The sequence below is a fragment of the Mustela nigripes genome, chromosome 14, assembly GCF_022355385.1.
Source record: "Mustela nigripes isolate SB6536 chromosome 14, MUSNIG.SB6536, whole genome shotgun sequence".
Taxonomy (NCBI): Eukaryota; Metazoa; Chordata; class Mammalia; order Carnivora; family Mustelidae; genus Mustela; species Mustela nigripes.
The window spans coordinates 94223213-94245149 of NC_081570.1; the positions used below are offsets into that span (position 1 = coordinate 94223213).

The 21937-nt window shown below is 52.1% G+C and overlaps 1 protein-coding gene across 1 annotated transcript; it reads left to right on the forward strand.

The window, feature by feature from the left end:
- The first annotated feature begins 6 nt into the window (after nucleotides 1–6).
- Nucleotides 7–17483, forward strand: STRIP1 (striatin interacting protein 1). The gene is made up of 21 exons (XM_059375671.1): nucleotides 7–225; nucleotides 2806–2875; nucleotides 3686–3760; nucleotides 4183–4317; nucleotides 4416–4536; nucleotides 4812–4880; nucleotides 5852–5958; nucleotides 6071–6198; nucleotides 7245–7427; nucleotides 7794–8011; nucleotides 9152–9217; nucleotides 9342–9405; nucleotides 10460–10531; nucleotides 11013–11087; nucleotides 11278–11375; nucleotides 12581–12707; nucleotides 12920–13020; nucleotides 13956–14022; nucleotides 14573–14677; nucleotides 15233–15437; nucleotides 16511–17483. Exons 1-21 carry the CDS (start codon nucleotides 46–48, stop codon nucleotides 16756–16758), a joined length of 2514 nt encoding a protein of 837 aa, XP_059231654.1. The 5' UTR covers nucleotides 7–45; the 3' UTR covers nucleotides 16759–17483.
- Nucleotides 17484–21937: the final 4454 nt, after the last annotated feature.

A 21937-nucleotide genomic window follows, 5' to 3' on the forward strand; every position in this document is an offset into this window, starting at 1 on the left:
TCGGCTACAGTCCGTGAATTGAGCTGGGGGTGTGGAGCAGCCAAGATGGAGCCGGCAGCCGGCAGTCCCGGCCCGCTGATCATGAACAACAAACAGCCTCAGCCGCCACCACCTCCGCCACCGGCAACCGCGCAGCCTCCACCCGGAGCCCCGCGGGCCGGCGGGGGCCTCCTGCCCGGGGGGAAAGCCCGAGAGTTCAATCGCAACCAGCGCAAAGACTCGGAGGTAAGGAGCTTCGGGGGGCGAGTATAGCCCCGGGCGGGTGACGGCGGGGGACCCGGGCCCGGGGCCGCTTTCGGGTTCCAGCTGGGCTTCCGGAGGGTTAGAGCCCGGTGGGAGAGTTGTCATTCTACAGTGAAAGGAGCAGGAAGCAAGGTTGGCACCCCTGGGGCCGGGGGCGTGAAGCCGGGGTCCCATCCCCGAGCTCCGTCGTTAGCCAGAACCTCCCGGAGCCAGCGACTCCTCGTGTTCTTCTCTGGGGCCGGGGCTAAGGGTGCGGCCTCCAGGCCCCAGCTCCTGGGGAAGCCGCACCCGGTCCCAGTTCGGGGGTGAGGAATCCGTGGTCTACTGGAGTGAGTGCGCTCCAGGGGCGGGCGGCTGCACCCACATCCCTAATCATCTCTGTAGCCTGGTCCTGTGGGCTCCGCAGCGTGCGGTGGGCGGTGTGTGTGGGCAGGGAAGGGAACTGGAAGCCGGACGGAGCTAATTATCACTAATAGTACTACTCGTCCGGAGATTTGAGAGTAGGCGGAGGTAACATTCCCAGTTCGGTCTGACCTTAGCTATTTACAGGTCCAGGCCATAGTTTCACAGTGCCTAGTGCGCCAGATGCTGAAGTGTTAACGATCACAAATATACATTGTAAACAGGCATTAGGGCTCAGCATTCCCTTTCTTGCTAGTGGGCTGTTCCTCCGGTTCCCGAGACACCGTAGTCTGAAGCTGACTAGTCACCTCACCCCGAGTTAAAGAATTCCTCCCACTCCCTCCCAATGTAGATTTCATGAATGAAGACACGCACGTCGCAGCATTTTAGGGCTTCTTAATCAGTACGTTCCCAGAGTATTTACTGTGAGGTCGTCTTTACGAGAGAACTCAGAGGCTGATCAGCAGTAAAGCTCTTAATACTGAGAGGGAATTCCTCCTTGTCCAGACGCAGTATACCAGTCATACCAAAGGCTGAAGATAAGTGAAATCAATTCCTCTCAAGCTTTTGTATTTTGTTGTCAAGTACAGATCTCTGGCAAAGCGTGTCAAAATTTGGCAAGTCCAAAATAGAGGTGCACTGAGCTTGATGGGAATTATTTGAAAAAGCAGTGAAGCTGACTTTTTAGGAGCCTTTGCCTGGTGGGGTGGGAGGATTATGAAAGTATGGGGGTGAGCCCACCCTTATCAGGAGAGGAGTTACGGTTTAAAATTTTTCTAGGTTGTCTTGAAAGATCAAATAAATACCCTTTGATGCATTTGAATTTCTCCTTCTATCCTTTAATTTCCATATAGACTCAACACGTGGAAGGCCAGCCAATGAACACTTAAGCTGAGAGATCTGTTTCAATTTATTTTCTTAGAGATGTCTGTGCTGCACTCTCTCTTGGGGCAAAGCTGGAATCAGTAGCCTGGTAGCCTGAGCAATGCCTGGAGGACAGGGAGGACATCACTTGATGAGAGCCCACTGTGTGCTACATAATTTTGATTAGTCCTTAAAAACCTTCAAGATAGATTTTTGTCATCCCCATTCCATAAATGAACTGAAGCTCAGGAACTTGTGAAAGTGTGCAGTCTGTTGCCTCTGACAGTAGAGTTCTTCTTGTTTTTCAGTGTCTGGGTTTGTTATGTCATTCTGTGGGTGGTCTTTGTCTTCCTAAGTAGCTTATAATTAGGCCTGAAGACTTTACCTACTTTGTCACCTCTTCTCTCTTCCCAGCACAAGGTGTGTTCTCAGTGATCACCTATCCCCACCAGTGAAAAGATTCTCTGTCACATTCTCTCCTGTGTGTCTGGGAGGGAAACCATTCTGTTAGACTGCGCCTTCTCTGTCAGTTCTCACTGAAATTTGAGAAAAGGGCAGGAAAACTGAGCGTATCAATACTCATTTTGTCCTGAGCTGTTGATGGCCTACTACTAGCCAGAAAGAAGCGAAGCTTCCGGAATCTTAGCATTGTATGGAAGGGGTCATTCACTGCACAGAACACTTAGAAGTTCTGTGTTCATTTATCTCACAAGATTTTATTTGACTATAAACTCTTCATTCAGGGCGCCTGGGTGGCTCAGTGGGTTAAGCCTCTACCTTAGGTTCAGGTCATGATCCCAGAGTCCTGGGATCGAGCCCTGCTTCTGGCTCTCTGCTCAGCAGGGAGTCTGCCCCCCCCCTACCCTTTCTGCCCGCCTCTCTGCCTACTTGTGATTTCTGTCAAATAAATAAATAAAATCTTTTTTAAAAAATTCATTCATTCATTCATTCAGGCGAGGTAGTATGCTGGGCATTGTGAAGTCACTGGTGAACAGAGTGGACAAAGTTCTCCTTCTCAAGGAATGGAACTTGCATATTGTGGAGAGACAGACACAAAACAAATACACATGCTGGCATATAATTAGAAGTTGTGCTCTTAAAGGGAAAGTGGAAGGTGCTCTGTAAGGGCCCAATAGGGAAACCTGAGCTAGCCCCGGAGACAAAATGTGATAAAACCCCAGCAAATTGGAGGCAGTGGTGTCTTGTAACACAGCAGTGTCTATAGACGCATATTATTTCCTCCTTCAGAAAACACTCACTGTGGTCTTTTGCATTACTGTCTCCTCTCCTCCTCAGGGCTATTCCGAGTCACCAGATCTCGAGTTTGAATATGCTGACACAGACAAGTGGGCTGCAGAGCTCTCGGGTAAAGCACAGACCTTCTTATTATTTAGGATTTTTTTTTCTGTATTGATCTTTAATAAAATTAAGAATGAATGTCATTTTGGAGTTCATTTTTTCCTTTGGTTACCTAGTGATATATATACATATATATCAGTTGTATAAACTTGCATACACACACACACACACACACACACACACACACACATATACATACATGTTAATTATGGGGTTCCAGCTCTGTGTATCTCATAACTTTGGTTTTTCCTTTGCTTTGGTGAAGCCTCTCTGCTGTGGTCAGCTAAGCTGGCTGTGGCCTAGTCACAGACAGTGGTGCTCCTGGGCCATACACTATCTGCCTGACAGTGGTTTCTTCTGGAGCAGTAGGTCGTGCATGAGGTCTGCCAACAGGTGTGCCTGCATCTGTGCACATGTGTTGCCGCCACTACTACTCACATGTAACATTAGGCTAGCCTGAGCTGCTTCTCAGGCCTCCATAGTACAGGTCCTAGTTAGGAGATCATGGCCATTTGAGAGGCACATGTCCATGGCGGCAGTCCGCCTTGCGTGGCATGGTGGGATTGATGTGCACCAGACTGGAAATGCCTGGACTTTTGTGTAACCAGCATTCTGATTGTGTGCTGCAAGGGGAGTTTGCATTCTCTCCACTGTGCATGTCAGAGCACTAAGACCCCCTTAGTAACTGGATAGTCCAAGAGTCACTGTGACTCAGGGAGAGAGTGGAGCCTAGAGGCAAATGCCTTATAGTCTCTGCTATGGACAAGACCTGCTGTGGCATGTGGACATGGAGCTGATGAGACTTTGTTCTTGATAGAGCTGTACAGCTACACAGAAGGGCCAGAATTCCTGATGAATCGAAAATGCTTTGAGGAGGACTTCCGGATCCATGGTGAGATGATTCTCCGCACTTCTTGGTTTCTTTGACCCAGAGTCCTGAGAGCTGCAGGGCTTCTCTTAGTCATCTGAGTGACTTGAGTCATCCTGGACTGGCCCAAGAAACCTGCCAAACCATGATTGTGCCAGGCCCCATGTGACCTTTAGGGTGGGCTTGCTGGTGTTCTGGTGGTGGCTTTGCAGAGTGTGAGTACTGGGAGGAAATCTTTATGTGATTAAAATTGCATCAAAAAACAGCAGTGTGTTAGTCTGGAAATTTGTAGAGCAGTACATGACCTTCTGCCTTACCTAGTGAGTTAACTTCTCTCTCTGAGTGTTCTGGCCTTGTGACAGTCTTGAATGTGGTGAGTTAACATAGGTTCATTCCATCGTGAGGATTTTTCTGGGCTCAAGTGCTCCTGGTCTCTTGCCCCACAGTAACAGATAAGAAATGGACTGAGCTGGATACCAACCAGCACCGTACTCATGCCATGAGGCTCCTGGATGGCCTGGAAGTCACTGCCAGGGAGAAAAGACTCAAGGTGGCTCGAGCAATTCTCTATGTTGCCCAAGGTACTGAGCGGGCCCCCCAGGCACCCTGCAGCAGTTTTCAGTGATGCCGTCCAGTGCGATCCTGGGAGGGCCCCTGCGAGCTGTGCCTGTGTTTGCAGGCACGTTTGGAGAGTGCAGCTCGGAGGCAGAAGTGCAGTCCTGGATGCGCTACAACATCTTTCTGCTCCTGGAAGTGGGCACGTTCAATGCATTGGTGGAGCTTCTGAACATGGAGATAGAGTGAGTTCTTCTGAGGAGCTGGAATAGGGAAGGGGAGGCAGGGGCTGAAGGGACAGGGCTGGCAGAGCTCAGTGGTTTTGAGAAGGGGGAATGGGCCAAGTGGGGCTGACGGGGTGGTCCCAGGCTCTGTTCTGACTAGTCGGGTTGAACCGTGGGCTCTTCTGCAGTCGAAGCACTTATCGTAGCATTTCATTCCCCCACTGGGCGGCCCTTGTCCGGGCAACTCCTTGTCTTCCTTCCTGGGGGAGGGCCTGACTCCCAGATGTCTCCTGCAGCAACAGTGCGGCCTGCAGCAGCGCAGTGAGGAAGCCGGCCATCTCCCTGGCAGACAGCACAGACCTGAGGTGAGGCAGGCAGCTGGCTTAGGCTCCCTAAGAATGAGATCAGAGCCGGGAATGGAAGGATGTCTTTGGGAGCCCTTGCTATGTGTGTGATCCTTCTGTGCTCGCCCATCTCCATGTGTCCTGAGTTGGCCATGTGGGTCGGGGGTGGGGGCTCTCCCTTGGTGGGGCTCGGCTGAGAACTGCTCCAGCAGGAAATCTAGGGTAAGGCCACTTAATAGAGCCCAAGTGACGTGTGGCCTCCTGCCCACGCTGCTGCTGACAACTTGCTGGTGTGATGCTTTGTGCTTGATGGAATGCATGCCGTGTGGCTCCTCGGGCTCCACCCTCTGCTGCGCAGCTTGACCCCCATCTCCCTTACGATGTCCTGCCCACAGGCAGTAATAGCAGCTGCTGAACAATGGGGTCACCTTCCCATTTTGTGAGGCCTAGCATCTGTCTCTATGAGCTTGGTAGTTTTCAGACTGGGTGTTCATGGTGTTCCCCACTGTGGTCCCGTCCCTGGGTACTACCCCTGGCTCCCAGTTTCCACTCCAGCATGGTAGCACTTGCGTGGTCTTGTTTTTGCTTTGACCCTGTGCTGCTTTGTTTGACCTGGCATCTACTTCCACAGCTTGCTCCCACCTCTGAGCTCTTCTTGCTCAGGGTAGCTTAGGGCCAGAAATGCTTTGGGCCATTCTTGTTCATATTCATCCAGTCAGCAACCATTGATGAAGTGCCTGCTTGGATGAACACCTAGCTCGATGCTGGCATGCAAAGCAGAGTAAGATCTGTCATGCCCTTAACAGCAGAGGACAAGAAAGGCCACTCCAAGGGGCATTCTGTGGGACTCTAAGTTTGCTCTGTGTCACAGCCCTCCGCCACCAACTAGCCTTTGTGCACATGCTTTCCTCACATTAGCTGGACCATGGAGAAGCCAGGACGCTCCCTTGCTTCACGATTGTGCAACATTATGAGCTGGCTCTTATTCCCAGGGTCCTGCTTAACATCATGTACCTGATTGTGGAGACTGTTCATCAGGAGTGTGAGGGTGATAAGGCTGAGTGGAGGACCATGCGACAGACCTTCAGGGCTGAGCTGGGTAGGGCCCTGGAAACCCTGGGGTGTTGAGACCCTGCCTGGGAGCCGAGGCTGCTGGCCTTTGGGAGGGTCCTGTTCTGCTGGTGGTCCTGATCCCTCTGTGTTGCCTCTAGGTTCCCCCCTGTACAACAATGAACCATTTGCCATCATGCTGTTTGGGATGGTGACCAAATTTTGCAGCGGCCATGCCCCTCACTTCCCCATGAAGAAAGTTCTCTTGCTGCTCTGGAAAACAGTATTGGTGAGTACCTCCTTGAAGGGGAACTCAGCTGGTAGGGGTCAGGCCAGGAGACAGACTTTTCACTATATATCCTTTTAAACATTGAATTATGTGATAAACTCTATATAAATTGATAAATAACTAAACTATAAAACTGAGGTTTAAAACAAAACAGCACTTTTGTCTCACTGTAGCTGAAGAGGACTTGGCCCTTTGGTCAGAACAGATTGTTGGCTCCCTGACACCTACAAGCTGCTCCTTTAGTCATAAAATACCTTCTCCCCAGACAGGCTGCTTCCGAACCTAGAGTGTATGAAGTGATTGGAGACAGAACTAGAGCTGGTGTAATTGGTTCCCCTCGGTCAGAGGTCCCTTGAGGGAAGCAAGAGCAAGCCTTGTGCTAGTGCTCTCTTCCTCAGGGGGTTGTGTAGAACTTGTTTCTGGCTGGGGGAGGAATGGCCAGCAACCTGCCCAGCGCCCTTCTGCACCCAGTGGAGCTGCAGATGGGGTTCCTCCTTACCCCTGGGGCTCACCTCCTCCTTCCAGAGCAGACCAGCTCTGCAGAGCCAGGCTCAGGGAGGTTAGGGCCTCTTTAGAACGGTGTGCACATTTTATTTTGGTCAGAGGTCAAAGCTTCACTGAAGCCAGAGACAAAAGCTGAATACCACTGGGGTCTGGCTTCTAGGGGCATGATGAGAGGGAGCCTGGGTTTTTTTGTGGGGGAGTATGTAACAGTGTATCACCATTTTGAAAGACTGGCATGTATAGCCTTTGAAGCGTTTGACTCTCACAGTCTCTTCTAGGAACCTGAAGGAGTAGGCTCTTCAGTCTGCCCACCTGATATGATGAGTGTATCATACGGAGCAAAGCATGGCCACTAGCTCAGTCAGCCTGCATGTCTCCTTCCCTTGGTCTGACTGCTCTGCTCCCACGTTGGTGTTGCTAGATCCTCGTGTGAATGGGTTTAGTCCCTTCTTGAGAGATTGGTGCAGGTTGTGGTGTCACGCAGGGCTTGGGGACCCACTTGTGGAGGTGTTGAGCCTGGCCTGCCCTTGTCCGTGATACAGTGCACCCTGGGTGGCTTTGAGGAGCTCCAGAGCATGAAGGCTGAGAAGCGCATGGTCCTGGGTCTTCCCCCGCTGCCTGAGGACAGCATCAAGGTGATCCGCAACATGAGGGCTGCCTCTCCGCCAGCGTCTGCCTCGGACCTGATTGAGCAGCAGCAGAAGCGGGGCCGTCGGGAACACAAGGTGAGGGTGACGGATGTCCCCTGTGAGTCCCAAGGGTCCCAAGGTGCACAGCACATGGCAACATGCTCCCTGGGTAAGCGGGCTTGTTGGAAATCCTCTCTGACCAGCTAGTCCAAATGAAGGCTTCTGGGCCAGGGACACTGTGTCTCTAACCCAGGGTCTGGTTGACCGTGGGTACTCACAGCATGGCACTTTTGAGACACTGGGGCAAGAAAAGCCTTTCGGGCCCAGCCTGGCCTTCCTCTCAGGTTTTTCCCCTGCGCTTGGCTCCGCCTGCCACTTTTCTTTGTTATAGCCTCTCTAGCCTTCTGGCCTTTACAGTTGCTCGGTTGGCGCTTGTCTGATTCCCTTTCCCTCTCTTTTCAGGCACTGATAAAACAGGACAACTTGGATGCCTTCAATGAGCGGGATCCCTACAAGGCTGATGACTCTCGGGAAGAGGAAGAGGAGAATGATGATGACAACAGTCTGGAGGGGGAGACATTCCCCCTTGAGCGGGATGAAGTGATGCCTCCCCCGTTACAGCAGCCTCAGACTGACAGGCTCACCTGCCCAAAGGGGCTTCCGTGGGCTCCCAAGGTCAGGTGAGGTTCAGATGTCTGGCACACTTGTGGCTCCTAAAACCAGAGGCCTCCCAGCCCCAGCAGGAGGTCCTCTACAGGGCCAGGCTGACTTTGGCTCCGGGATGAAGCTCCTTAAAGTACTCTGTGTTGGCCCAGAGGTCTCAGGGCGCTGGCCTTGCTCAGAGAAACCCGTGTATGGCTCTTAAATCAGTAATGTGAGTTAGTTTTTGGCTAGCCGTACTAATGAAGGGGAGAACCAGGACAGGTAACTGAACCCATCTCCACTTGCCCTGGGGTTGTATGTGTTTTTAACAGAAAAATTAAAGAATAAGGAAGAGTTTTTAGAATCATAATTAAGGTGTTTGAGGTATGTGTGAATGAATCAATAGGTGGGAATGTGCTGGGTGTATAGAAATGGTATCTGTTTGAAAAGGTGCCAGCTAGGGGCGCCTGGGTGGCTCAGTTAGTTAAGCATCTCTTTGGCTCAGGTCCTGCTTCTGGAGTCCTAGGATTGAGCCCAGGCATCAGGCTTTCTTGTTCAGCGGGGAGTCTGCTTCTCCCTCTCCCTTTGCCCCTCCCCTGCCTGTGCTCTCGCTCGCTCACTCTCTAATGGAGAAATAAAGTCTTTTTTAAAAAAGCCACCAACTTACGAAATTGGTGGACATGTGAAAGGATACAAAAGTCAGTTTCTTGATTTGAAACTCCAGTTTTCAGTGATATCTGATAGCAATGTAGAGCTAGTCGTCAGGAAATGCAAGACGTGGCAGCTGTTTAAGATGGACCCAGGACGCATAGCAAAATAGCTGTATTTGATAGATCTAATGGTTGTAATGACTTTAGATATTTGAGAAATTCTTTTGACAGACTCACTAGCTGAATAAGGTGTCCTTTTCAGTTTGATGTAGCACCTTAATTTTACCGGTAAACTAGTTACACATAATATTTTCAGGTTATAGATCCAACAACATTATAAAGGACTTTAAAATAGTCTGAAGATTTCAGTTGATTTGTTTGTTTTCTTTCTTTTCTTTTTTTCTTCCGCCTAAAAAGAAAAATAATGGTGGGATACCGTTTTTCCTGGCTTCTTGTGCATTCTGTGTTCTATTGACCATGACACCTTGAGATAACATTTTGTAAAAACCTTGTCTTTGTCTTTGGCAGAGAGAAGGACATTGAGATGTTCCTCGAGTCCAGCCGCAGCAAGTTTATAGGTTACACTCTAGGCAGGTGAGTGTGATCTGACTTCCTTTTGAAGAAAGAGGTAATGGGAGTTCTTTCTCCTGGCCTTTGGTGTTTAGGGATCGAGGCAAATTGCTGTCTAGGCTTAACACAGGTTTTCTTTATTCTCCAGTGATACAAACACAGTGGTGGGGCTGCCCAGGCCAATCCACGAAAGCATCAAGACTCTGAAACAGGTAGGTGGCTTTGAATGAGCTTTTGACCTACTTTGGTCCCAAGTGAGTAAAGTGAGAGCAGTCCATTGGGAGAAACCTTTTGAAGAGTGTTGTTTGCCTGAAGGAACCTGGAGTGGAGGCATGGGTGGGCTGTGGCAATGCCCTTTAATACAGCTCTTTGTAGTTTTACTTATTTTAGCTGAGTTTTTGTTGGGGACTTGACTGGGAGTTTATTAGAGATATTACTTGATAGTTGGTGTTTTAAAGGGCCCAATAAATTGCCCTCCCTTTTCTGAGTCCAAGTTCTAAGCAGTTGAGATAGAGGAGCAGACAGATGGCAATTGAATCACCAACTTTATTGCTAATAGAGCGACTGGACAATGAGGCATGAGAACACAGCAGTGATATGCACCCTATGTTTTACTTCCAGAATTAGGCAGACTCTACCCAGGGCCAGGTGGTGCTGGAACCCTCCTAAGCCTGGTTGAGGAACAGAAGTGAACATGAACATAGGCTTTTCTTTTTTCTAAAGAGAAAAGAGTAGTTGGCTGGGCTCAAAGTCCTGTACTTCCCCTGATACTCACCAGTTGGCAAAAGGAGAGGGAGTGGTGGAACGGGGTGGGAGAGTAGGGGTTTTTGACACTCTCCATGTGGGAGGAAGCATCAAGAGTGGGAAAGAGGTGTCTCCCCTGACAATGTATCAGGAGTGGAAATGTTGATGTAGTTTTTTGAAGTGTATTTTTGAGATTTATGGTATAAGTGGGCTAAGTCGGTCCTGTGCTGCTTGGCTTTTCTGAATCCATGACTCCCCTCTGATAGTTTTCTGCTGGCTCTATAGTTATCTGAAAGCCCCTTTCTCCTTTGTTGTTTTCTAATCTGTCATGTGGGTTTTAGGCTGGGTTTAAGAAAACATGCCCACTTAGAAAAATATTTCAGGTTTTGAGTTAGGGATCTTTGTGGTGACTTAGCCCTCTTTGAGAAGATTGTGTTTGAAGAAAATTGAGTAGGGTCTTTGCCAGGGTGTGGGGCTTCGGCCAGAGAATGAGAGGTGTTTCTCTGCTCTCTCTCTCTCCAGCACAAGTACACATCGATTGCAGAGGTCCAGGCCCAGATGGAGGAGGAGTACCTTCGCTCTCCCCTCTCAGGGGTGAGTCTGAGGCTTTCTCTGGCCACCGGACCCCCAGCTGTTCCTAGGCACTAGGAACAGTGCTGGGCCCAGATCGCAAAGCTGCCCCAGGCCCTGCCCTCAAAGCTCCCAGTCTTACTCCCGCTGCAGGGGTGGCATGTGTCTAGTGTGGGGGTCAAGAGCACAGACTCTGAGTCTGTCACCTGCTTCTGACTCCCGCTCCACCACTCAGTAGGTGGCCACTCAGGCAAGTTACTGGATCTTACTGTGCTTTGGTTTGCTCGCCCATAGAATGGGAGTAGTAATAGTACCTTCTTCACAAGAGTTGCAGAAAGGATTAAATGAGTTAATACAGGTAAAGTGCCTCACATGTTGTATTACTCAATGTTTGCTGTCATGATCAATGTCATTATTTACATTGTTACTTACATATGTCTAGCAAGCTGGCTCAGGAGACCAGTCGGGATGGGGGGATCTCTATTTGTACCTGTTGTGTTAAAAGGGAGAAGAGGAAGTAGAGCAAGTACCTGCAGAAACCCTGTACCAAGGCTTGCTTCCCAGCCTGCCTCAGTACATGGTGAGTGCTCCTGTTCTTGGGCTCTTACCTCCTGCTCAGGAGGGCTTTCGGTCTGGGGCCCCTTTGGTGTCCCTGCCCACTACACTGGCCTTGAGAGTGTGCCCTGCCGGTGTCCTTCAGCCCCTTTTGCCACCCACCTGCGCTCCTCTGGAAGGACCGCCTCTCAGGGCTCAGGTCTGCCTCTCCCCAGATCGCGCTGCTGAAGATTCTGCTGGCTGCGGCCCCCACCTCAAAGGCCAAAACGGACTCAATCAACATCTTAGCAGATGTCCTGCCTGAGGAGATGCCGTGAGTGGTGTTCCCGTGAATGGCGCAGGTCGGGGCCTCCCGGGTAGAGGGGAAAGGGGAGTGTTTCCCTTTGAGCCCCAGTCTTGCTAGGTTGTTTCTCTCTTTGGCTCAGTTTCTCTGTAGGTTAAGTTTAGGGTATTCCTGGCTCAGAAGAAAGAAACTATATCGGATTAAATATTTAGTTCTGCTGGTTGGGGAAGTGGTTTAGTGTGGTGGGCCTGGATTCTGATGCGGACTCTGCCGCTGAGTGAACTGGGGAGACGTCCTTTCCTCCCCTGTAAAATGAGTCAGGCTGTGTTTGACATTTCCTGAAACCCTCCCTCGAAAGTGGTGTGATCAGGACAGCCAGGACACGTAGGTTGAGCTTCTGGACACTTTACCAGCCAACAGCCGAACCTGAGTGGGGTGCGGGTTCTTTCCTATTCACCGGTGATTTGGCAAACAAAGTATTTATGGGTTATCTCAGGGCGCTGGTGAAATCCTTAGGGGTTCTTTTTCTCTGGGGCACTGACCTCATCGCTTTGATACAAGAGTACAAACCGAGATCATTTTATGCTTTGAGAAGGACCTGGGCCTTGATCTGACCTCCTGCCAGCCTGCCAGTACCTCCCAGCTCCCTGGGGTTTGGGCCCCTTGAGTGATGGCCCTGTGAGGGAGGAGGCAGGGATTGGCTAATACCAAAGGGAGTGTCCCAGAACACAAGGCCATCGTGATGATCCTTGGAAGAAAGGTTCCAGAGTCAAATACTAAACCTCCTTTTACAGAGATTTACAGTGAGAAGCCCTGAATGAAGAAACTGATTGAACTCAGTGCTTCTTCAATTTATCTGACGCCAAAGCCCTTTTTTCTCCATAGTGTGAAATGTCTCAATGTACTAGTGTTCCACAGAATACACTTTGAGGGACCTAAGTTCATATGGTAGCAGAAACTTAAGAAGAACTTGAAAAAGGAGAAGTTCATTTTGCGAGGGAAACAGGCTAAGAATGTGTTTGTGGCCTCACAAGAAATAAATTGTGCTGAGCTGGACTGCCTGTAGGGTGGGTGGGAGGAGCCTGGGGCCTGATCTCTCAGGTGTCTGGGTGTGGGGGGGAATGGGGTGCGGCGGCCTCTGCCCAGGGAAGGCTCAGGAATCCCGTGTCTCCTGTGAGCACCAGGAAAGGCTGTGCTGTACACACTGGTGGCTCACCAGGGAACTGTGTTTCCAGCACCACGGTGTTGCAGAGCATGAAGCTGGGCGTGGATGTGAACCGCCACAAGGAGGTCATTGTTAAGGCCATTTCTGCTGTCCTGCTGTTGCTGCTCAAACATTTTAAGTTGAACCACGTCTACCAGGTACTTCCAGGGACTGCCTGCCTTATTCACTGGGCCAGGGCCTCAGACAGTGCTGCTCCTCCAGCCCTGAAGAACCCAGGCCTTGACTTTCAAACCCCCTTGAGCTCTGCATGAATGTTTTTAGACACAGGTCTCCGACCAAGGCCTTTTATCATTGGAGGAAGGAGGGTGAGGTCCTAAAGGGCATGCTTAGTTTTTTCTTTTGGTTTCAGTTTGAATACATGGCCCAGCACCTGGTGTTTGCCAACTGCATCCCTTTGATCCTGAAGTTCTTCAATCAAAACATCATGTCCTACATCACCGCCAAGAACAGGTGATAAGGATGAGGGAGCAGGAAGGGGTGGGTATGGCCAGATGGCAGGGCTCCCTGCTGGCCTCGCCTCCTGAGCCTGCTCAAGCCCAACAAGCCAGCACTCCACCAGGCCCCCGGACACAAAGATGAGTGAGACATGGTTCCTGCTGTGGAGAATGCCAGTGTGTCCAGTCTGAGTCTAAGCTACTCTAGTGACAGGTGACTCAATCTGTGCTGGGTAGGAAGGTTCTCATCCTGGGCTCCAGTGCTGTCCTCAGTGTTTGGTGCTTTTTTTTTTTTTCTTTTCAAAGATTTTATTTATTTATTTGACAGAGATCACAAGTAGACAGAGAGAGAGGAAGGAAAGCAGGTTCCCCGCTGAGCAGAGAGCCTGATAGGGACTCAATCCCAGGACCCTGGGATCACGACCTAAGCCAAAGGCAGAGGCTTCAACCCACTGACCCACCCAGGTGCCCCTGTTTGGTGCTTTTTTGAGGAGACTGGCTGGGCTTCCTGATCTCTGAGGGGCTCTGCCATGTGCACCGTGAGGCCCTGTCTGCTCTTACCCCTGCCGCCCCTCGCCTGGGGCCAGCAGATTTGACAATGTGCGGCAGGGTGAGCTCTCATCCGGACACTGTCTCCACAAGGGGTTTGGCGTACATTAATTACCTTGAGAAATCTTCCCCCTCCCCAGGCCCCAGGCTCATTGCTTTGAGGAGAGCAGGGACTCTGGACCTTACAAGATGGCAGGCTGGTCTCTGGCCATAGAGGGACCCTACAAGCTCTCTGATAGTAGGGATTTCATCTTCCTATAACTGGGGGAACCAAGGGGTGTAGATAAGGCAGAGTCCTACTTCCACTCCCAAGTGAGGGAGGAAGGCCAGGAGCCAGCCCTGTTGTAGCTGCTTCACCAGCCCCTAGCCTTTGCTCAGGATGGGGGCCCTGGCTCTCTGCAGCATCTCTGTCCTGGATTACCCCCACTGCGTGGTGCACGAGCTGCCGGAGCTGACCGCCGAGAGTCTGGTGAGTGGCTGTGCTCTTCCCCAGCTGTTTCTTTGGCGTGAGGGGTGCTGATGGAGGGCCTGCCTCCCCCGACACGGGGATGGAGGTGTGCACAAGTGTGAGGTCACTGTTGAGTGCTGGCTTTTAAAGCACCGAGAGGGCATAGAAGGGCCAGAGGAGGGAGCTTGCCGAGGGGAAAGATGTGGATGTAGGGAGTAGTTGGTCAGGAGCATGGTCTTCAGGGGCTCTTCATGGTCTTCATGGACCCCGAGCTCCCCTGGCCTGGCTGCTTCCCTCTCCCACGCTGGATCTCTGTGGGGTGCAGCTCTGAGGTGGGTGCCAGTGCCCCAGGTGTGGGGGCTAAGGGCACAGTCTCCAAAATCCACATGCTCCACATGTCCTGCAGAAAATTTCTAGGGAGCTTCCATACCCCTGCCAAGCTCTGGGATAGCAGTCCTCCAGGGCTGGGGAGAGGAAGACCCGGCAGTTCTGAGAGAGGCATGCGGGCCTTGGCCACTGCTGAACCCCTGCAGCTGTGAGGGTTATAACTGTTCCCGGATTCTCCCTGCAGGAGGCAGGTGACAATAACCAGTTTTGCTGGAGGAACCTCTTTTCCTGTATCAATCTGCTTCGGATCTTGAACAAGCTGACAAAGTGGAAGCACTCAAGGACCATGGTGAGCTATTATAGTCAGCAGGCACACAACTTGGAAGTCTAGGCAGAGGGCCACACCCCGTGCTGTCCCCTCCCAGGGTGTCCCCAGGGCGGGCTCGCTGCTGCCCCTACGTCCTTCTCAACGCCTTTAGCCATGTCCTTGCATTTAACGGCTCATTCCTGGTTCCTTGCTGAGTTGAACTAGAAGCTAGAAGAGGCTCAGTTTTGCCCTGATGCCGGTGGACACATAGAGAAGGGATTTTTCTATGTCCTCTTAATCTCCAGTGGTACCACAACCACGATTCTGGGAGTCTCCCTTAACCCTGAGTCAGGATGCCTTTGGGGAGGGGATGTCCATGAGTCCTTGGAAATTTTACATATGCGCACGTAGGAACGGCTTGCCTCAGATTTCGTGATGACCCGTGATTTAAGTGGTGGGAGTGTCCCGGGAAACCCCTCAGTCTGGGGAGACAGAGATGGTCAGTTCCCCTGCCTATAACCCCAGAAGCAGTGAGTAGAGGGCACGGTTCAGGTGTTAATCTCTGCCCGCAACCCGGCCCTCCATGGCCCTTCCCAGATGCTGGTGGTGTTCAAGTCGGCCCCCATCCTGAAGCGCGCCCTCAAGGTGAAGCAGGCCATGATGCAGCTGTATGTGCTCAAGCTGCTCAAGGTGCAGACCAAGTACCTGGGGCGGCAGTGGCGGAAGAGCAACATGAAGACCATGTCTGCCATCTACCAGAAGGTGCGGCATCGGCTGAACGACGACTGGGCGTATGGCAATGGTAAGCTCTGGTGCGAAGCTGGGGGTCGCCTTTCCCTCTGAGGAACCCGCAGAGTCCAGGTCCTGCCTCTGTACCATCCCGCTGAGAGCTCCAGGAAAGATGTTGAGAAACTGCCTGGGATTGGCACATGTGATCACCCCCATTCCTCTGTCCCCCTGAAGGAGTTCCTTTTCCAGAAACTGTCACAAGACGCTTACCCATCTTTTCTCTCCCCACGACCACTGCCTCGGTTCTGACCACTGAAATTCTCACAGAACCAGATGGTTTCCTTGCCCTCCCTTTCTTCCCCTCTATCAGTGCCTCAAACTGAGCCCCTGTGATCTTTTTAAAAAGCAGGTCCTGTGGCACTAACTCCCTAAGTAAAATCCTTCATTAGCTTCTGAACTCTTAAGCAAGGCTTGTGAGGCTGGCCCAGTGTCTCTGCATAACCTGATCCAGCTTCCCTTCAGCTCAGCCTCTGTCCCACACAGGGATCTTGGCCCATTAGCCCCATTGTCCCCTATGTTCCTTGCTCCCAGCAGGGTACCTCCCTCATACCTGTAGCTGTTGGGTATCCACATGTGTGCTTCCTGTCTGGCCGGCCACCTCAGAGTGGAGTGGGCTCTTCCTGGGCTTTCCTGAGCGTGCTGCCACTCCATTCGGTTTCTTGCCCACAGCCCCATGGCCAGGTGACCACATCAGCGCCCCAGTGCCCTGTGAATTTGTGCAGAGCCAGAGTGGCCCCTGGGGCCCTGGCCAGGGAACTGAGACAATGAGCTTCCTGCCATCCATCCCAGAGATCCAGGGAGAATGTGACTTCCAGAGAAGTGTATCATTCCGTGGCCCTCCCTAGCTGGGTCCCCACTAGCTGCAACATGGCCTCTTTATAGATATGGTCTCTCTCTTTTTACCTGGTTTTCTTTTGTATCAAAGTAAAAAGTCCTGTCAGTCTTCCTGAGGATGGGGATTGGAAGTCTTCTGCTCTGGGCTGACAGCATTGCAAGCCAGAGTCATCCTGGCCCCGAGCTTCAGTGAACCCGGGAGAGCTGCCACAAGGGCTTGGCTCCTAAACATGTCTTCCTGCTTTGTCCCAGATCTTGATGCCCGGCCTTGGGACTTCCAGGCAGAGGAATGTGCCCTCCGTGCCAATATCGAACGCTTCAACGCCCGGCGGTACGACCGGGCCCATAGCAACCCGGACTTCCTGCCTGTGGACAACTGCCTACAGAGTGTCCTGGGCCAGCGGGTGGACCTCCCTGAGGACTTCCAGATGAACTATGACCTCTGGTTAGAAAGGGAGGTCTTCTCCAAGCCCATTTCTTGGGAGGAGCTGCTGCAGTGAGGCTCCTGGGCAGGGGACTGACAAGGAAAGGGGGAGTGACCTGGAGGTGCCCCAGGGGCTGTCCCAGTCCGTGGGTGCAATGCTCCCACCTTCCTCCAGGTGGCAGCATGGCCCCATGGTGCCCTCCCTAGGACACGCTGGGCTGGTGGGGGAGGCCAGATTTGGCCCCTCATTGATTCCCAGCGTCCTGCTCTGAGTGCAGTCTGCTCTCAGCTTGGGATCCCCTCTTTCTTCACTCCTCCCTACCCTCTTCTCTTGGACACGGTTGGTTGCAGCTCATTTCTCATTCAGCCCAAGGCTGGGAAAAGCTGGAGTGGGCTGGGAAGCCATTGCATCTGAATCGCAGGGGTCACGCTGACTCTTCCCAAGATGCAAAGATTCTTGGCATGTCAGCCTGCTGAGGAGGAGGGCTTAGGGTATGGGCCAGGGCCAGAAAGTTGGAATCTTGGTTTTGCTTTGGGGGTTTCTGATGTCATTCCAGCCTCCTGCTAAGTTTCATCCAGAAGCAGTTGCAGAGGCTCCTACATCTGCCTCAATGCTTTGATTTGGGATGGGGTTAGGGGGTAGGAAGGGAAGCTGCGCTTCGCCAGAGATGCCACTTCTCCTCTGGGTTTGTGAGGGTCTGTAAATACCTATATATATATATCTCTGTGTATTCTCTCGTGTCCTGTGGGGTTTTTAACGTGTTTGTGTATTCTGTTTACATTAAAAAGAAGCAAAACCAATCCCCATTGCCGTGTCTGCAGGAAGTATGGCCCCTATCTCCTCCCATCTAGAAAGTAGCCTTTCCTGCCAGCATTGATGGGTCACCCACTTGTTCCCTGCCAGGCTACCTGCCTTTCCCACCTGAGAGGAAGAAATGGGGGAGTTAACACTTACCCAGAGTATTTTTCCCCACGTCAATCTGGAATCGCTTCAGCCCAGCTCCAGGGCTCCGGGCTGCTGGGGTGACCCGTAGTCCTGTGTGCCTGGGTTTGATGTGATCGCAGTAGAAGCCCCAGGCATCTCTGGATCACACTTCTGAGTTGGCTTCCACCAAACCAGTTGTAGAGCCAGCGAGGGAGCAGCTGAGTCAGCGAGGGCTCAGCTGCTCTGGGCCCTCACAAGGGTGGGTGGTTGGGAGCGAGAGGAAACCTCTGTGCCCAGAGCCTGGGGAAGCAGTCAGCTTCACAAGGGGAAGGTGTGTGTTTGGGGGGCGCAGGAGCCCACATTGCTGGGGAAGAGGCAAGGGGATTCTCTGTGGTAGGTGTTGGTTGGAGGCCTCCTGGAGCCTGCACCTGGCCTCTAATCCCTGGACACATGTGCTTCCACCTACTTCCATCTCCGCTTCTACCTCCTTCCATCTTGAGGTTCTGTTTCTGGTGCAAGTGATACCATAGGACTGTTTTCTTTTCAGAATTATTTGAAGGTCCCTTCTCTTACCTGTAGGCCATGTGTATTGGATCTTAAGTCTCTGAGGGGTCTTGACTTACAAAGGAAATGTACTCTGGGGAGAATCTCCCTTTTGCTGGTTCAGTGCCTTCCTGGCCTGGGTCTTGGCTGAGCCCCAGTGCAGGCCCCAAGCTGGGCTTCCAGGGTAAGCCTGCATGATTTGGAGCAGCAAGGGTGAAGCCAGCACTGTCCTTTTTCTGTAAGCCTCTGAGGTGGGAAGTTCCCTGCGACTGATTGAATTTCTGCTCCTCGGTAACTTGCACCAGACAAGGGAAACAGACACCATTCATGTGTGTGGGATGGATTTTCTTCTGTTCCTAGCCAGGACCAATAGGAAGTATGTATCTTGAGATTTTAGTTCAGGTAAGACAGACTGTCAGTTTCCTACTCCACCAGGCAGCCTGGATCACTGAACCAGCCTGTCTGAAGTTTTGCTTCGTTCCCCTTTTTATGATCTCCCCCGTCTCTTCTGAAGTTTCCCTTAACCAGAGGTGCCCTTTTTCTCCCCTCTTGGTTTGCAAAGGTCTGTAAATACTTATATATCTAACTTATCTATAAGTTTGTGCAAACAAGAATGCAGAATATCAACGCTGCAGCTTCATGAAGCCGGAATGGGCAAATGAATGCCTGCATCTGTGGGCCCAGGGGCTGGCCCAGAGAGGCAGAGCCATATCCTAGCCACAGAGTGTGCTAGTGCTGGGCTGGCCATTCAGATCCAGGCTTTTGTACAAAAACAGCTTTTGGAACAAGTGGGCCACGTTCTCTTCGCAGTTTTCTTTCTCATCTGGGCCCTGTAATGGGCAGGGTACATGCAGGCCCTTTGTAAATGGTTGAGTTACACAAAATGTTGATGATTGCTACCAGGCTGAAGGTCTAGGGCTCCTTCCATCCACTGACAGATGGGTTACCTGGTGGCCTTATCACCTGAGGGAACTGGCCCTTCTTAATCAAAAGCGTTTACCACTTGGTGCCACATAGGTACCAGGTCCGGTCCCCATGCTTCTTGAAAGCTTGTTCCCCACACAGGAGCCAGCCAGTGTTCAGTGCTTGCTGTATGCTAGCCGCTACTCTCAGTGCTTTGTATGTAATATCTTACTGCTTTTAATAACTCTGAAAGGTACCAGCATTACATGAGAAACTGGCACAGAAAGGGTAAGGAACTTGCCCATGGTCACAGAATAGTGAGAGCCAGGGCCTGGATACAAACGGAGATCTCTGCAAAGTGTGTAGGTCAATGCCGTCGTCCTTCCTCCCTGCCCCCCGCCGCCCCCGCCGCCCCCGCCCCTAGCATTTACCACCAGTGCATTCATCTGCTCTTTTATTCCCTTTAGTCTGTCAGTACTTAGTATTTGCTTAAGCATGGTCCTTGGCAAGATTTTTGGCAGATGTCCACTAGGCCTTGCTCTGGCTTCTCATGTGCCCCAAATGTGCCTTCGTTGAGGTAATTCGGGGGCTGTCACTACTATCTTCCTCTTCGGCCTGAGCTGGGTTGTCTTTCTGTCCCGAGTCCCAGAGGCCTTGCGTGTGGCTACCCCACTGTTGCTGTCAGGCTCCTGTCCCGGGAGGCTGGCTCTCTCTGTCCTCTCAGAAGCCCACTGCTCCAGGAAGCTGTAGTGGGGCCATTTCACTTGTCACTTGGCACGATCAGCCTCAGACTGCAGAGGACCTGGAGCTCCGTGAGCTCAACCCTCAGCTGGCTCATTTGTAAAAATCGGTTTAATAATAACAGGTGGTCATGAGGGCTAAATAAGATGATGGATAATGGCTTCCATGCCTGGCTATGGGGGGACAGCACAGCTCATAAGTGACAGCTCTTCGTAGTTCTGCTAAGGGCCCTTCCAACTCTAGTCCACTCCGAATTTGCTTCCACTTGCTGAATCCCTTGGAAAAAACTTCCTGCCTCCTTCAAGGGCCAGAACAATGTCTCAGGCCTCCACGTGTCCCTCCTCCTAAACTCACTGCTCTGTACACAGAAGGCTTCCAAAAGTCAGCCATTGCCGGGCCACCCTGCCACCCTGCCTCGAAGGCGTCTTCTCTGGGCCAGGCCTCGTTCCAGGTGCCCTGGGCATCCAGGTGAACCGAACACCACACTCCCTTTCCTTGAAAAGCTGTCAGTCGTTAGACAGGTGCCTCCAACAGCAAGTGAGAGCAGTAGCATAGTGGACCCCAAGACATACCCGTGGGGCCACCTGGGCCCCACCGGCCCCAGCCAATGCTCTGGAGAAGACACTGGGTAGAGGAGCCTGCGTGGGGTTGTGGGGAGGGTGGGGGCTCCAGCATCCGGACCATGGGTCCTGAGATTATTGCCCCTGGGGAAAGTGTCCAGGATGAGGCTGGAGTGGGAGTGCAGCGTGTGCTCCCTCCGCCTGACAGGGGGGAAATACCCGGCTCCTGGCCAGGCTGGGCTCAGTTCCTGTCTGGGGCTGCAGAAGGTCTGCTCCTAAGGGCTGTAATTCAGGTTGATTTGTAAATGCTTGGGGGAAGGTGGAGAAGGAAGATTGAATGCCTCTAATGAGAAGCATTTCCTCATGCCCGACTGAGACCAGAAGCCTGGACCGAAGGGCCCGCTAACAAGGGCTCTGTGCTCCGGACCTGGGGTCTGTGTCCCTGCCAGCACCAAGATTTAGGACAGCGTGGGTGGGCCTCACTAGGGCAGAGAGGGGCCTTAGCAAAGGGGCACTGAGCCTAGCAACTCTCTTAAATTTTGGATTCCAGGTGGGGCCACTTCCCCTTTCTTTTTCCAGAAGGAGTTAGCGTAGCCCCCAGCCTGGCCTGGGGACTAGGCTGAGAGTCGAGGTCACCTCTGGAGTGAGGCTGGGGGCAGGGGCATCTGAAGATGGTGGGGAGGGGAGCTGTGTCTTAGGGGTGAGGTGCCTAGGGTGTGGAGGAGGAGGGGAGGAGGGGAGGATGGCTAATGGGAAGCAGGTGGAAGGGCTGCCTGTGTCCTAGCCAGGGGACAGGCCGGCTGGGATGGCCCAGTCTGTGGGAGAAGCCATCAGCTCACAGATAATCCTAGGGAATAGGCTCCGGGATGCCCATTCATATTCATTATGTGTGAAGTGGGCGGTTGTAAAGTTAGCTTTCTCTTCATTTAGCTGTCACTGGCCAGAAAAATATGAGCTGTGGGCAGATGCCCCTGGATGGGAGCCAGTAGCTGGTCTCTGGCCTCCCCATGCCCTCCCCCACCAGGGCCTCCCTCCTGCACGGTTCGCTCCCAGCCTCGGCCTGCCTCCTCCACTCTTGCTGCGTGGATCTCTGTTGGCTTTACTCTGTTGGCTTCTCTCATCCCTCCCTTTTGCTTCCTTTGCTTTCACGGATCCCTTCCTCTCCATGTACTGCCACCCCCGACCCCCCGCAGAGCTATGTGAGAGAGGGAATTGTGGTTTTTTTCTTGACCATTGTTCTGTTTCTGGCACCCAGCACAATGCCTGGCACAGAGTGGCCACTCAATAAATATTTGTAGAACAAACTAATCTTTCTGCATCTCTCTGACTTTGTGACACAGAATTCCAGAATTTTGCTGGCCACTCCTTGGGTACAGAAACTTCGAGTGTAGTGGTCTTAGCCCTGAGTTAGAAATTTGAGTTTGAGCCCAGTCATTATTGACCAGCTTTGTGAAGGGCGGGGTGGGAGGGTTGTTGGGGAGGGCGTTTGTGTTCCTCGGAGGTGCTGGGGCTGCCTGTCCCTACTACTTACGCTCTTCCCTTCCTGATGGCTACACGGCTCTCATGTGGACCTCAGAGCCAGC

What these genes read in the sequence shown, in the direction of transcription:
- STRIP1 (XM_059375671.1), top strand. Translation starts at nt 46, where the DNA reads ATGGAGCCGGCAGCCGGCAGTCCCGGCCCGCTGATCATGAACAACAAA. An exon ending in TGCTCTGGAAAACAGTATTG is followed by an intron (nt 6,199 to 7,244) that starts GTGAGTACCTCC and finishes TCCGTGATACAG; the next exon opens with TGCACCCTGGGTGGCTTTGA. An exon ending in CGACTGGGCGTATGGCAATG is followed by an intron (nt 15,438 to 16,510) that starts GTAAGCTCTGGT and finishes GCTTTGTCCCAG; the next exon opens with ATCTTGATGCCCGGCCTTGG.